Below are 15,266 nucleotides of genomic sequence, written 5' to 3'. Positions count from 1 at the left end.
TTGCTTTTTCCTTAATAGGAATATCTGAAGATCAGAAATATTTTTTAGAAAAAAAAAATTTTACGCACAAAAAAAAACTGCAGTTAATATCTCCTAAAAAAACTTTAATAAAAAATGGATTTTTGCAGTGTGCAATTACTTTTTTGCACAATCCATTTTACGTTTCCTGAAGTGTTTTGGTGAAAATATTTATCTGCATATAGGAGGAAGGTTCGATATAATGCTTATTGCTTACCTCAAATGAGAGCATTCAATTCGAAAAAATATTATCTTATATTTGACGCTAAAGATTAACAAGGAGGCTCGGTAATTTGAATTTGCACACAATTTTCCGACCTCCACTCATCCAAATTTATGGCTTAGCTGTCTGCCAAAAGAGGAAGTGATAGAAAATTTTCAAAAATGAAATATTGTGCAAAATTATTTGGCGTACGGATGAAAAATTTGCTTCCAACTCAGAAAATTTCCCATTAAAGTAAACAATACCACACTAGAAGGGCAATGAGACCTGCGATCGTTGGGACTACGAGACAAGAAAAATATCAAAATTAATTAAATTTAATTTATACATCCGACAATAAAGTCAAAACAGCGTTAAATAAAAACTCTGCTAAAGAAACTAAATTGTACTCCAGTAGAATACACACAGGAAGAGTCCGTAATGATAAAGAGTATTGAGTCAGTATTGAAAACAAAAAGTTTCAAACACCAAAAACAATTAGATAACAACTGAATTCTGTAAATTGGTTTATGTTTAGTCCTACTTTCACACGATGGCATTGATATCTGTCATTAACCAGAACATGTTGACAGATAAAGACGAGTAAGAAAAATCAAGAAGAGTTTGCGAGAAAACAGTGCAGAAGTCGCCAAAACAAAACTCTGCTCCATAAAAGTCAATATTTATTCAATTGAGTCAAAAAACCATTAATGTGATATGTGACTTCTGATTATTGGCACTAAGTAACAATAAGCTAGAAAAGAAACAAAGAAGCAATTAAAAAAAGATGTATAAGCAAATGATTTCAAAATCAGAAAAATTTTAGCTATCAACTGTTGTCTGTAAATAGATTGATTTTTTCCAAAAACGTTCATTGATAACTGTTATTATCCGGAATATATCAACCGTCTACCAAAAGAACGACAAATAAACACGAAAATGAAATTCTAAATTAAACTTCGTGTTAAAGTAACACTTGTAAAAGGATTGATCGGATACGCACAACAAGATACTTCGCTGATAGATTTTTAAACAACGAAGTTCAGCGTCAATGAACTCACAGATTTCATGGATGCCTATACTTCAAATTACCTTACGCACGGTACATCAAAAACCCTAAGAAACTCTATAGCCTAAATATCACCAAGCAACAAGAACATACCATTTGCTATCTCTACGCTCGCAGATACAAACAAAAATTTTCTCAAAATGTTCTATTTTAATCACACTAAACAAACACAAACACAGTTTGAACAACTAGCACAACTTTTATTAATATATAAACATTGCTATGCTACATCATCAATATTAGAATAAACTACGTTTTTTTTATGAAAAACAAATAATTTCAAACAACAAAAAGATTTAGAAAAATTTAGATTGAATTCGGTAAACCGGTTTATGTTTAGTCATACTTCCACACATTGAACACATTGAGATCTGTCATTAAACAGAACATGTCGACAGATACAGACTAATAACAAAAACTCAATTCAAATTTCCGAGAAAACAGTGCAAAAGCTGCTAAAACAAATTTCTGTTCCATAAATGTCAGTATTTGTTCAATTGAGTCATCAGAGAACCATTCAATTGATATGCGGCTTCCAAGTATTGGCACTAGTTAACAATTAGATAAAAAAAATAAATAAAGAAGCAATTAAAAAATAAATGTTTAAGCAATTAATATCAAAATCACAAAACTTTAGCTATCAACTGATATCTGTGAATAGAATGATTTTTATGATGAACGGTCATTGATAACTGTCATTATCTGGAATATATCAATCGGCTACAAAAAGAATGACAAATAGAGACAAAACTGAAATTCTAAAATAAATTTATGAGAAAAACCGATGTCGAAGCAGATAAAACAATAAGCACTGCACTAAAACTTTTGAATAAGTTCAGTATTTTTTTTCTTGAGCAACAATAATGTGGTATGCGGCGTGCATTTAACGACTTGTATTTGAAAACCAGGTAAATAGTAGACACAGTTAAACAATCACGACTAAATTCTTCATAACAATTGATTTCAAAGCCATAAAAGTCATAGCTCTAAATTGAAATCAGTAAATACATTTGTTTACTACCTGTTCATAGGAGGCCGCTAAAATCTGCATTTATGAAATATTTACCTGGATTACAAAAAGAACGATAAATAAAGTCAAATAACTCCTTTAATTTCTGCTGGAAGACTGTGTCTGGAAGACTGAAGCTATTCACTTAAAAAACCAATCGGAGTTCCTTTTAAAATGCCGAAAATGTGATGTAAAGCCTGTCAATAATGTCATAAAACAAGAAAGATAGCCCCAATGGTGAGAGAATCGGATGTTTTTTGTGAAAACTCGTAGTATCAAAAGAAAGAAACCATTCCTTAAAACGTAAACCCTTAATATATAATATTTTTGATTCCAATAAAGAGGCTGTGCGACCTGTCCTCCCTAATATTAAGCTTAAAGTTGACCAAAAAGAAACTGGAACAGGTCAATAGCCCATTTTGTATTTTGAAATCGAATATTTTTTTAAAAGAAAATAAAAATCAAATAGAGTTTGCGAAAAAACAGTTCAGAAGCCGCCAACACAAAATTCTGCTCCATAAAAGTCAATGTTTATTCAATTGAGTCATCAAAAGACCCTTAATGTGATTTGTGACTTCTTATTATTGGCACTAGGTAACAATTAGATAGAAAAGACAAAAATCACAAAAACTTTAGCTATCAACTGATATCTGTAAATAGATTGATTTTTTTCCAAAAACGTTCATTGATGACTGTTATTATCCGGAATATATCAACCGTCTACAAAAAGAACGACAAATAAAGACGAAATGAAATTCTAAATTAAACTTATTGTAAAATTAACACTTGTAAAAGGATTGATCGCACCACAAGATACTTCGCTAATAGATTTTTAAACAACAAAAAACAGCGTCAATGAACTCGCAGATTTCATGGATGCCTATACTTCAAATTACCTTACACACGGTACATCAGAAACACTAAAGAAACTCTATTGCCTAAATATCATCAAGTAACAAGAACATGTATACAAAAAACAGCAGAAAACGTTCCACATACCATTTGCTATCTCGTTTGCAGATAAAGACGTTCCACATACCATTTCCACACACGTTTGCAGATAAAGACAAAATTTTTCCCAAAATGTTCTATTTTAAACACACTATACAAACACAAACACACTTTGAACAACTAGCACAATTTTTTATATATATATATATAAACATTGCTATGCTACAACAGCAAAATAGAACAAATTACGTTTTTTTAAAAACAAATTTTTTCATATAACAAAAAGATTTAGAAAACAATTGAATTCTGTAAACTGGTTTATGTTTAGTCATAATTCCACATGAACACATTGAGATCTGTCATTAACCAGAATATGTCGACAGATACAGACTAGTAACATTTTCTGGAATATATCAACCGTCTACAACAAGATTGACAAATAAAGACAAAACTGAAATTCTAAAATAAACTTATGAGAGAAACCGATGTCGAAGCAGATAAAACAATAATCACTGCACTAAAATTTTAAATATATTCATTAGTTTTTTTCTTGAACAACAAAAATGAGGTATGCGGCGTGCATTTAACGACTTGTATTTAAAGACCAGATAATTAGTAGACAAAGTTAAACAATCACGACTAAATTCTTCATAACAATTGATTTCAAAGCCATAAAAGTCATAGGTCTAAATTGAAATCATTAAATACATTTAATTACCTGTTCATAGGAAGCCGGTAAAATCTGCATTTTTTAAAAAAAATTACTAGGATTACAAAAGAACGATAAATAAAGACAAATAACTCCTTTAATTTCTGCTGGAAGACTGTTTCTGGAAGACTGAGGCTATTCACTTAAAAAACCAATCTATTCAATTGCGGTTCCTTTTAAAATGCCAAAAATGTGATATATAGCCTGTCAATACTGTCATAAAACAAAAAAGATAGCCCCAATGGTGAGAGAATCGAATGTTTTTTTCTTGTGAAAACTCGTAGTATCAAAAGCAAGAAGCCATTCCTCAAAACGTAAACCCGTAACATATAATATTTTTGATTCCAATAAAGAGGTTGAGTGACCTGTCCTCGCTGATATTAAGCTTAAAGTTGACCAAAAAGAAACTGGCACAGATCAATAGCCCATTTTGTATTTTGAAATCGAATATTTTTTGAAAACAAAATGAGCAAAAACCCTTAAAACTCATTAGAAAGCCAATTTTTCCTGTCATTAGTAGGCTTTGATTTGAATTGTTCTGTTCTGCAGTTTACATAAAACTGCAAAAGACACAAAGAAAGTTTAAAAAAACAGCGACTGATTACATTTTCTAAACTTTATAGAACAACAATTGGACCAAAACTGGCCGTGTTATTGCTGTTCATCAATCACGAACACACGCGTATTTTGTTCCGAAGTTTATAAGTACGGATAATATGAAAACAAAAGATCAATATACCAAAAGAAGATACATTTTGGATAACTTTCGATTTAGGTTAACAAGAATCTGTCAAATGTTGGTTTACGAACACTCTTAATGAACTTCCAGCAGTAACGTTTTTGCTGATTTTAACGTAAAATTGAACCAAAAATGAAGCAAAGTGTCAAAGCTCAAAGATCCATTTTTCATTTTGAAAACAAATACATTTAAAAGTCGAAACGACCATTAGCTTTTGACCCAGATATGGAAAAACCAGATTAGCTTCTTTTTGAAGTTCCTTAAGAAACCAATAAGACCTAATTATAGTCAGTCTCGATTTAAATTGTCTTGTTCTAATGTTAAAAAAATCAAAATGCCAAACTTTTAAAAAACACAGGAACTGATTGCGTTGAGAATTATTTTTTGATTGTTAAAGACTCCGATTAGTCCAAAACTAGCCTTGCCATTGCTGCTCTTCAATCAAAAACAGGTAATCAATCCAAATTTTTTTGATATAGCTCATTTGAGTAAAAAAACAAAATATCAAAAAAATTTTGCATTTTTGGTATTTATCGAGTTAAGCTATCGAAAAAAGGGCAAATTTTTGAACCAAGAACACTCAAAGGAAACTCGAGAGAAACATGCCCTCTTTTGAGCTAACAATGATTTTGTCAGCAGTTTTAAGTGTGTAAATGTTCCAGCAAAGTCGACTGAGGAAGTTAATTTTGTGACATTTTTGATGAAAAAGTGCTGAATTTTGAACAACAATTCTGGCCAAAAATCTATCAATCGGATCAACAACACTCTTGTATCTTAAGAGGCGAAAGCGACAACAATTTCATCAAAAAATTTCACGTAAAAATTATTTAAAAAATGGCAAAAAAATCCCCTAGAAATTTGGAAATTGTGCACAAAAACAACCAGCCAAACGTTCCCAAAGTTTTGAACCCGAATAACTTCTATGAAAAAGACGAAATGCAGAGAAGTGTATTCATTTACATTTTGCACGCTGTTATTGATACCAATGGTTTTATTAATACGCGGAATCAAAACATCCATTTGAGTATAGATTTCCCCTTGCATTAAAGTGAGTCGGAACAATGTTTTTTTTACTTGAATCAAAATTGGATCATATCAATTGATGCTCAGAGTTTTTGATTTGTTAATACCAGAACAGTAGTTATCGTCCTGAAGGCCAGTTCAATGAATATTATCACTACAAAAGTAGGTAACAGTCAAACTCCTACGCAGTGCTGCTCAATTCATCAACAGAATTGTAGTTATGAGGATTTTTTTGTCCCTAGTAAAATCGGAAGAATATATTAGTTAAAGATCACCAGAAAACTGAGAAAAATGGGAATGGTATGTGAATTACATGATTGGAGTTTTAGGCTAAAAATTTAAAAACAGTTTTCAATCAAAAGTCAGTTTTTTTCATCAAATGAAACAAAATATGCTTTTTGGTCCGTTTTGTTTAAGTTTGGAGAAAATAGAAACCTAAAAACTGCTGACACAATCTCCTTCAACTACTAAAGAATTCTGGCCCTATAAAAGAATTCTGCTGTTAAATGTTTGCTTTTTTAAGCAAATTTAGGTCGATTATAATACAAAATGCATCAATTTTTTCTGATTTTTTAAATATTTAAATTAACAATTGATTCGCAATAATTCGCAAATTGTGGAACAATTGGGTGGTTTTTGAGCGCACGGAAAACTCAGGGATAGGTTTGCTCTGAGTGATTCTCACAAACAGATTTTTTTAAATGTTTTCAGTCGATGCTTTTTTTTCAAAATATTTTTCTCTTATTGTATTCTTAATGTTAATTAATGACAAAAGTTTCGTTTCAAATCACAGCTCAATGAATGACAGCTCCTATTTAGGTGAAAATGAGGCCTACTGTAGATTTTTTTGCTTTCAGGCGGTTTGATTACTAAGTCTAACTGATCAAAGGTCAAAATGGCTTCTTCAAAATTTGTAAATGAATCTATACATTGCATTCGTTTCTTATCTAATGTCTCTTTTGACATTCAATGTTTTTTTTAAGAAAAAAGCAGTAATTTTTTGATCCTGTCAACTTTTTACCCTTATTTTTATCAACTCTCAGCTTTTTCTGGAAAAAAAAAACAGGTCAATCTTTCTTTCATCTAAGATACAAACTATGTGTACAAACTTAAAATCTTTGTGGCGGTTTGTTTTAATGGCGGCTTTTTTTTGGAACTATGAATTTGTATACAAAATTTTGTAATTGTTGTGCTGGAAAATGAAAGGTCTCAATCACTTTCTTTAGATGTATAAGTTAATTGTCAAAGATTTCAAATGATAAATTGTTATTTATCTTTTATTAAGAGAAAAGTTTCAAATCATGGCTCAATGAATGACAGCTCCTATTTAGGTGAAAATGAGGCCTTATGTAGATTTTGTTTGCTTTTAAAGGGTTTGATTACTAAGTCTAACTGATCAAAGATCAAAATGGCTTCTTCAAAATTTGTAAGTGAACCTATAAATTGCCTTCATTTTTTATATAACGTCTCTTTTGACATTGAATGTTTTTTTAAAGAAAAATGCAGTGATTTTTTGATGTTGTCAAATTTTTACACTTTTTTCTCTCAACTTTCTGCTTATTCGCGAAAAACACAGGTCATTTTTTTTCATCTTACATACAAACTATGTATAAAAGGTTGCAATCTTTGTGGTGGTTTGTTTTAATGGCGGCTTCTTATATTTGGTACTACGAGTTTTCATGCAAAATTTTTTGATTTTCGTGCAAAATAGCCCATTTTTGCTGATCTTTTTGTTTTTTGGTAAATTGTAGCCTTACTAAACAAAGTCCAAAGAGAAGCCCTTAAGAAAACTGAATTGAACATATTTTGGTTTTAAGGGCTATGACACCGTTTTCTTGCAGCAATTCAAAAAGTCCAATAACACAGCAAATTACAAAAAGCTCCTCGAATTAATCAGTCCAAATCGTAAGTCAAAGGACCGCAAACATAGAACAAATTAGATGCTAAGCACAACGCTTGATTTCCAATACACATACAGCCAGTTTTAAGGACTTAGACTTATTGACATAGCAACCGAGTTCCAAAAGGCAATTGGCACCAAATTGATCGGTCTCAATAACACCAATTGTTTCTTAGACGGTTTACAAATCGTTAGCAGTGGAGCTTTAGGTGAACACACAAAACTACTTAGAAAAAGTCTGAAAATTTTAGACGACAAGAGTTTGAGAATAAATCTGTCGAAATATCACTTTGCGAATGAAGAAATCAAGAGAATGTGATATCATTTCGCAAAGACAAATTCAATACTGACATTAAAAGCACCATACTCTTTGAAAGAATTGAGATCTTTCCTTGGCTTTTTCCAACCTTCAAGTAAACGTATACCAAATTCACAATTATGCCAACCCTAATACCATTTTTGAAGACATCAAAAACTTCAAAAAAAATTTAAATTGAATGAAGATCATGAAATCCATTTTAGTGAATTAAAATGAAAATCGTTGAAGCTACAAAGACGAAATTCTAAATTCCAGACCTCGAAACACGAATAAAATGCAGTTCATCTCGGCAAAGATTAGGCACGGCACTAGGGCAATTAGACCACCAGGGCTGGAAAGCAGCTGCTTTTGCATTGCGACTCTTGGATTCTGATGGAACTAGATAAAATGTTGATGAAATTGATAGAGTTACTAGGAGTGAAATGAGCCTTCCATTATTTGAAATACTAATTTTATGGTCAAAAAGTCACAATGATCACTGACCTCCGTCTACTGCTCTCCATAATAAAGGGAGATAGTTCTAAAAAGCTGTGCAATAGTAGATTAACACGTTGGTTTGATAGAATTTGTTCGTTTATTTTGAAATAGAGCATCTACCAGGTAAATGTGTGAGCCTGATTAACTATATATTCATCGAACAGAATCAACAACAAGTCAATATTTCAAACTCTTGTGAGAAATTTGTAGTAGCTAAAATTCATTTATTACATCACATTGCAAAAGATTCTTTCATAAATGGAAATTACACAACATTCGCGACTGAATTCATTCTATATTTGTTTGGTGGGGATTGAAACTTACGCAAATACCACTCTGCAATCAGCATTTGCATTGCGAAATGTTGCTATGGAAAGAAATCACACAGAAGCGAATTATGGCTCGTCAAATTCCACTTAACGAAAGAAAAACCATATAAAAACACTAAACACAATCACTCCATCAATTTAATCAGTGTAAGTCAGTCAGCCAATATTAGTAATAATTTTGAAAAAATCGCCTAACAACTTTAAACTTAAAAGAAATTCTTTAATCAGCAAAGCAAAATACACCATCAACAATGAGATTCTGCAATGAGATAAACCAACCACAATCAAGTCAAACCCCTGATACACTTAATACAGGCAATTCTCAAACACCCAACACAGCACCCAACACGTCGACTGAATTTTACGCGGACGCCTTTAGTCTCGCCTTCTCTAAAATCATCAAAAGAAAGTTGCGAGCAAGCCTTAAAACCAAAGACGGAGTTAAAGAGGCGAGGGACTGTGTACTAATGGGCAACGAGGTGCGTTGCTTTCAGATCAGTCTGCATATCTACAGCTTTGGAAATGTTTCCTCATCTAATGCGGGTTTGTCTGTGTCATGGGCCGCATAGCCAAACTCCACGCAATCAAGGACGCGTAAAAAGATGCGACCCACACCACCTACCCCAAACTTGGGGTATGGCTTGCCATCCATGCTTTCTGGTCATATACAAACAGCGACATATTATCCAAGACAGCAAATCTGGACCGTGCATCAAAATCCGTAGAAATGTAAAGCCACTATTTCTATCGACAAAAATTTCAGAATGAACAAGTGTACAGAAATGTGATCCAAAATAATTTAAGTGGTCCCACATAATAAAAAAGACCAAGAAGTATATCTTCTCATATGCATTGATCGTTTCTCCAAATTTTCCTCAGCTGAAACTTTCGTACAAGTGAATGAAATAACAAGCAAGACTTCTTACAAAATTTAAAGCCAATTGGTGGCGTACCACAGTTTGTTTTGATCAAGCGAGATGCCAGATCGACAAGCAAATCACTAATTTCTATCAGAATTTTAATATAGAAGCAATCGTTGCTTCAATCAATGACTATAGAGCGATAAACCTCGTCGAAAATCTTATACAAACTATTAAGCACCCACTGGCTTTCATATACGAAGCCGCGAAAGCTAAATTCAATTTGATAAGTTCAATTAACTCTGCCATTTGTCAACTTAGAAATTGCAAATCAAAAGCGCTATAAATATAGCCATTTGGGTTGATTAGAAAATCGAGCAAAAGAGAAGAAATGTTATACAAGCCCCCCAGCTTAGTGGGCACATAAACTTACGACCCCCCAGGTGCACGTGCTATTTTTTTACATTGTAACGTGCTATACAACAGTATGTATTAATTGTAATTGGGGGCATTAAAAACTGGAGTAAGGGGCAGAATAGATCCAAAAAACAGTGTCACTGTGGATTCCTAAATAAGCCACAAAAGTTGTTTTTAGAAAACCACATTAGAGTCATAGGGATTCGGAATAGCGGAAACAATTCTGAAAAATTACATGCGAGTGATAAAGGAAGAGTGAACCTGAGATTAAAAGACTGAGACTGGTTGAAACTTTAATTTAGGTGGACTGATAAATATCCGGACAAAATCTGCGTTGGAAAATAGTTATTGTTGTATAAAGGCCTTTGTTAAAATAATTTAGGGGATAGTTCCTTTCCGGTTTTAGGTGTTGCTAGTTTTTTTATAGCACTTTTTTATTCTTCCTAATAGTTCTCACCGTTTTAGATTTGTACTTTTCTGTAGGCAGTGATTTTCTTACATTTTGAGGGCTATTTTTCTAAAATTTTGCTCTTCAAACTATACGCGGCATGCATCATTTAATCTAATTGATAACATTGTCAACAGGACGAGGAATCGTTGTACAATCTCATCCTCTGAATTAATAATTTTGTTATTGCTGGGAGTAGAACGTCTCTGATTGTTAACAACTGGCTATTAGTGGTAATTTGAAAAACTCTGAGGATCCGAAAACTCATCTGATTAAAGCAAAAGCTGGAAAACAGTCAAAAAGGTTAATTAACTCCAAAACATAGACATCAAAAATTGAAAAATTTTCAGGTATTGCAAATAGAGCTTCATAAGAACTTCAAATACTTGACTGAAATTTTGTCTCCACCGACGGCTAAAAATTCGAGAAATTTGCCGATTTCTTTTAACGGTTGAGTATATAGCAGACAAAGATTCGCGGTAATGTGCTTTCACTCATAAATCTCCGACCCCTCTCTGCTACATTTTTGAATTCAATGGTCTACCTAAAGAGGAAGAGAAAGAAAACGTTCAAATTTTCATAGTTTGTTCAAAAAACAATTGATGCATCCCTTTAAAAAATAGCTTGAAATGACGTTTTTGGGATGATTAGAGGGTCAATGCTGTTAGGGAGACTAAAAGACAATACAAACAACGAAATCAATTAAAAACAAAAAGAAATAATTTCAAACAAAACAATGTCTATATATATAAAAAAAGATTACCCACAAAGTCAAAAAAACATCAGATGAAAACTAAACTTATCAAATTAACTGGAGTTTTGCCAAAAAAGATACGGGATCTTTTTTATTGAAAACAATTAACAAGTAGACGAACGAAATAGAAAGAGCAAACTTAAATAGTAAATTATACTTTTTTGAAATTAATTTGAAATTCATTAATACAATCAGCTGACAACTGAAATAAATATATGTTTCATTTACACCTCCATGCGAAGCCATTCAGAACTTTCGTTATGCAGAGAATTTCATGCGACAAGAAAAATAAATGATAAGGCAAAAACCAAACAGTGAAAACGGTCTCGAAGCGTTTAAAACCATAATCTATTCACTAAAACCATTAAAACAGATCAATAGAGCATTTTTAAAGCAAGTAATGTTACATCTCACGTGTCCTTTTGTGATAATTGGACAAGACAGCAAAAAAGATGATACAAAGTGAAAATATATTAAAACAAAAAATATATTAAGAAAACTTGTAGTACCATTGTTTAAATGATAATAAAGTGATATGCATTCTCATTCAGCTCTAAAGAGTGTACGAGCCTTTTTTGACCACATTACAAGATGACAGAATTGAGAAAAAGACGGAATTTTCGAAAATAGGTTTTTTAAAAACCACTATTAATAACACTCCGAACGCTTCAACTAAAAAAAGTTTTTAACATAATTTTTTCCGGAACCACGTATAACTGAAAATTTCAAACGCAGTATTGGAACATCGCATTGTTGGAGCCAAAACACCATAAAATTTATTGTATGTTTTTTTGTTTAACATGCGCATAATTTTGCCTTTTTAATAATTGAGCTTGAATTTGATATTGTTCTGGCATTTTTTAATTAAAAAGTTTAAGGTACACAATTTTTTTTCATAAAAAAAGTGTAGCGCTCCATTACAATGCGACTAAAATAATATCATAAAAATCCACAAATAGAAAACAACGTACCATAATTTTGCTGCTCGTTCATTAAAACAAACAAATTTTCCATATAATGGCAAATAGTAGATACGACAAACAATTCAGTATATCAAAAATGGTGAATTACGGGATTTTTATAAAGCTATATTAGAAAAATTATTATGTATCTGCTGAAAGGAAAAAATAATTTGTTTAGTAGCTCTTCTTATATGAAATAAAGCTTTTGATATCTAAAAGTTAGTCATGGGCCATCAGAAGAGAGCAAGTTCAAACAAAATTCAAGAACTCATCAAAAAGTTACGAAAATTTTTCCTTCTCGGAGCTGAAAAAAATGATGATCTTCAGTCAGAAAACAAAATATTTATTAGCTGTCCCTCATTGAAAACCAAATGGACCCCTCATTTTTGAATATCTAAGTAGAAGTAGGCGTTCTCTATTTGTGATGAAAAAATGCACAAAAATTTGTCAAAAGGACAGAGCCAAAACACATTCCGAATCCTTTTTCATTGCAAAATCCCACGATTTGATCAAAATGGGCCTAGCTATCGCTGCTCTGCTTTTAAAAAACGTCATTATTCCAAGTAATTGCGTAATAGGAATTTTGGAGAAATCAAAACTTATTATACCAAAAATAAATAATCTTTTTCGATTAAAATTGATGAAAATTAGCAAAAGGACACCAAATTGTTAGTTCCAGAACATTTTCTCAGGAACTTGAGGCAAAAATAGCCATCATCTGATTGAAAAAAATTGTCGGCAGTTTTTATTGTCTGCACTACCGGTTAATTTGAACAAAGGGGGCTAAAGAAGCTTAATTGATGACTGTTATTAGCACAACATATCTTTATCACGTCTGAAAGCTAAAATCTTATAGGGGCTGTAAACCAACTAACTATGTCTGCTGAACTCCGAGGCAATTGTCTCGCGTGACCTGGAGCTGGCCATTACAGTGTGGTGGTGAATCTCGATTGTCCCCCCATCCTCACTGCTGTCATCAACACTCATGTACCTCGGAGGGCCACTCATCATATCTGGATCCGAGTTTATGCTAGGCAATATCGGGAGTAAACTGTTTCTCTCTCCCCTCAATTCAAAGGGTTTTCAAACTATAGTCAGTAAAACGCCATTAATTATATCCTGGTCAGCTAATGCAGGACTAAATATTGATACCTTGGCAAGATCTCTGTTTCCCAAAACTTTGACAAATTTCGATTAATCTTGTTAGAACATTAGCAAGCGATTGTGTCTCTTCTAAAATGTTTTCAAGGATGCAAAAACAATTATGCGTTGCTTCGACGAGTTTTGAGTTTTTGGAGCTATTGCTCATCCAACCTCGCAAATTTCTAGAAGATTCATACCAGCCCAACTTTTCTGTTTGTCAATTTTTGCCGACCGATAATTTTTGTCGCGAGTCGTAAAAATGTATATAACATAAAGTAGGGTAAAGATATCGAGCTTTGTTCAGCTGAAATTAGTATATTTTGTTGTATCAATCAACTTTATGGTGGAAAAAAATGGTAAGAAAAAGATTATGACCTGCTTTCAAACAACTCTAGCACGAGGAAGTATTCAAAAGTTTTCTCCAAATGCACTAAGAGTAGATTTCGTTGCAAATCCGACTTTTTCAGGTGAACTCGAGACCGAGGCAAAAAAGTTAAAATCTAATTAATCGTGTTTTGTTTTGTATTTTCAAAGCCCGTTCTTTGATATAATTTTTATTACAAACAGATTTTGATATGGTCCCGTGGGATGACTCAGGTTCTTTTTCAGTAGTTGACAGTATTTTAATGGGAACCTCAAATGGGCAAATATTTGTAACACTGATTCTTTTATTTCCTTGTTTTCGTATTTGACATGGGTTTTTATTTGACAACAAAATAAACAAGGAGGCTCGTTAATGTGCAATGGCACATAAGGTTCCGACCCCGCTCATCCACAATTGTGTCATAATTGTCTATCAAATGAGGAACAGAGAGGAAAACCCAAAAATTATTCTTGGGAATCCCAAAAAAGCCCAAGTATTTTACAAAAAAATTGTGTATGAGCGATAAGATAGCCTCCGAAGCAAATAACTCAGTGGAGTAAAAATTGATGCATTAGACTGCTGTGATACGCCAATGTGACAAAAATCAAATTATTTTACTTTTTTTGTGAAAAACCGGTGTCGAAGCCATTAAGGTCATAACCAATTCTTTAAAAATAGATTTTGGAACATCAAAAGCATCTTTTTTGACACATTCCCTTGACACCCATGATGTCATATTGTACCTTCAATTATTGAGATTAGGTAACAAAAAAAATAAAAAGAACAAAATTGCGAAGTTAAAAAGTTTTGGAAAATGATTGTTTTCAAATTCATGACAGCCATCAGCTATCTACTAATATCAGAACATCGGCTCCGCTAATTTTCTATGAAAAACCAATAAAGCCTATCACGATACAGAAAATTTCATTCAACCGAAACGACAAAGTAAAAATGACAGTTAAAGACAAAATTAAAAAATTCAATTAATTTCTTCAAGAAAGAAGTGCCGAGGCCGTCAAACGGTAGTCTATATCTTTCAGGATTTTAATATGTTCAGTTGTGTCTTGTTTTGAACGTTAATAAAGTGATATGAGAACCGTCAATAATGTGATAATGTGACAAAACGAGAAAACGTGAAAAATTGGCAAATAGCTAAAAACAAAAGAAAATCTGAAACCTAGTAGTATCAAAACCAGAAAACAATGACTTCAGGCTTAAAACCGCAATCAATATTGAATTTTAGATCAGTAGAACGAAGAAGCATTCTTTTTTTGCAGACACTAAGCTACAAGTTGACCAAATTAAGAAAAAATAGAGGAAAAGCTCATTAAGCTATTATTTATTTAAAAATCAACTAATTTTGAAAGTCGAAACGACCATGAACTTTCAAGAAAAAAACTAAATGCAATAGCTTGGAGCTGGTCAGGACACCTATTGGACCTATCACTCCTGAGCTTTGATTTCATATATTCTGCTCTTTTTTAAAAAAGTTTTTTTTTCAAAAAAATAACGACTGATTACAATCCGAATTCCTTTTGGATCGTTAAAGTCCAAATTTGGCCCAAAACTAGCT

The 15,266-nt window shown here is 32.4% G+C and overlaps 1 protein-coding gene across 3 annotated transcripts in view; it reads right to left on the bottom strand.

The window, feature by feature from the left end:
* Positions 1 to 15,266, bottom strand: part of LOC142336884 (uncharacterized) — a 45,595-nt gene that overhangs the window by 24,037 nt on the left and 6,292 nt on the right. The window contains exon 2 of one of the 3 annotated variants that reach the window (XM_075385860.1): positions 13,062 to 13,216. In XM_075385860.1, coding sequence (XP_075241975.1) covers positions 13,062 to 13,197 — 136 coding nt within the window. In that variant the 5' untranslated portion in view covers positions 13,198 to 13,216. Of the gene's footprint in view, positions 1 to 8,422; positions 8,534 to 13,061; positions 13,235 to 15,266 lie in introns of those variants that run through there. The other 2 variants (XM_075385868.1, XM_075385877.1) reach the window with 2 other exon arrangements.

Source organism: Convolutriloba macropyga, chromosome 1 (genome assembly GCF_964194025.1).
Source record: "Convolutriloba macropyga chromosome 1, txConMacr16.3, whole genome shotgun sequence".
NCBI lineage: Eukaryota > Metazoa > Xenacoelomorpha > Acoela > Convolutidae > Convolutriloba > Convolutriloba macropyga.
The sequence above is the reverse complement of the archived record's forward strand: the minus strand, read 5'-3'. Positions and strand labels throughout refer to the sequence as shown.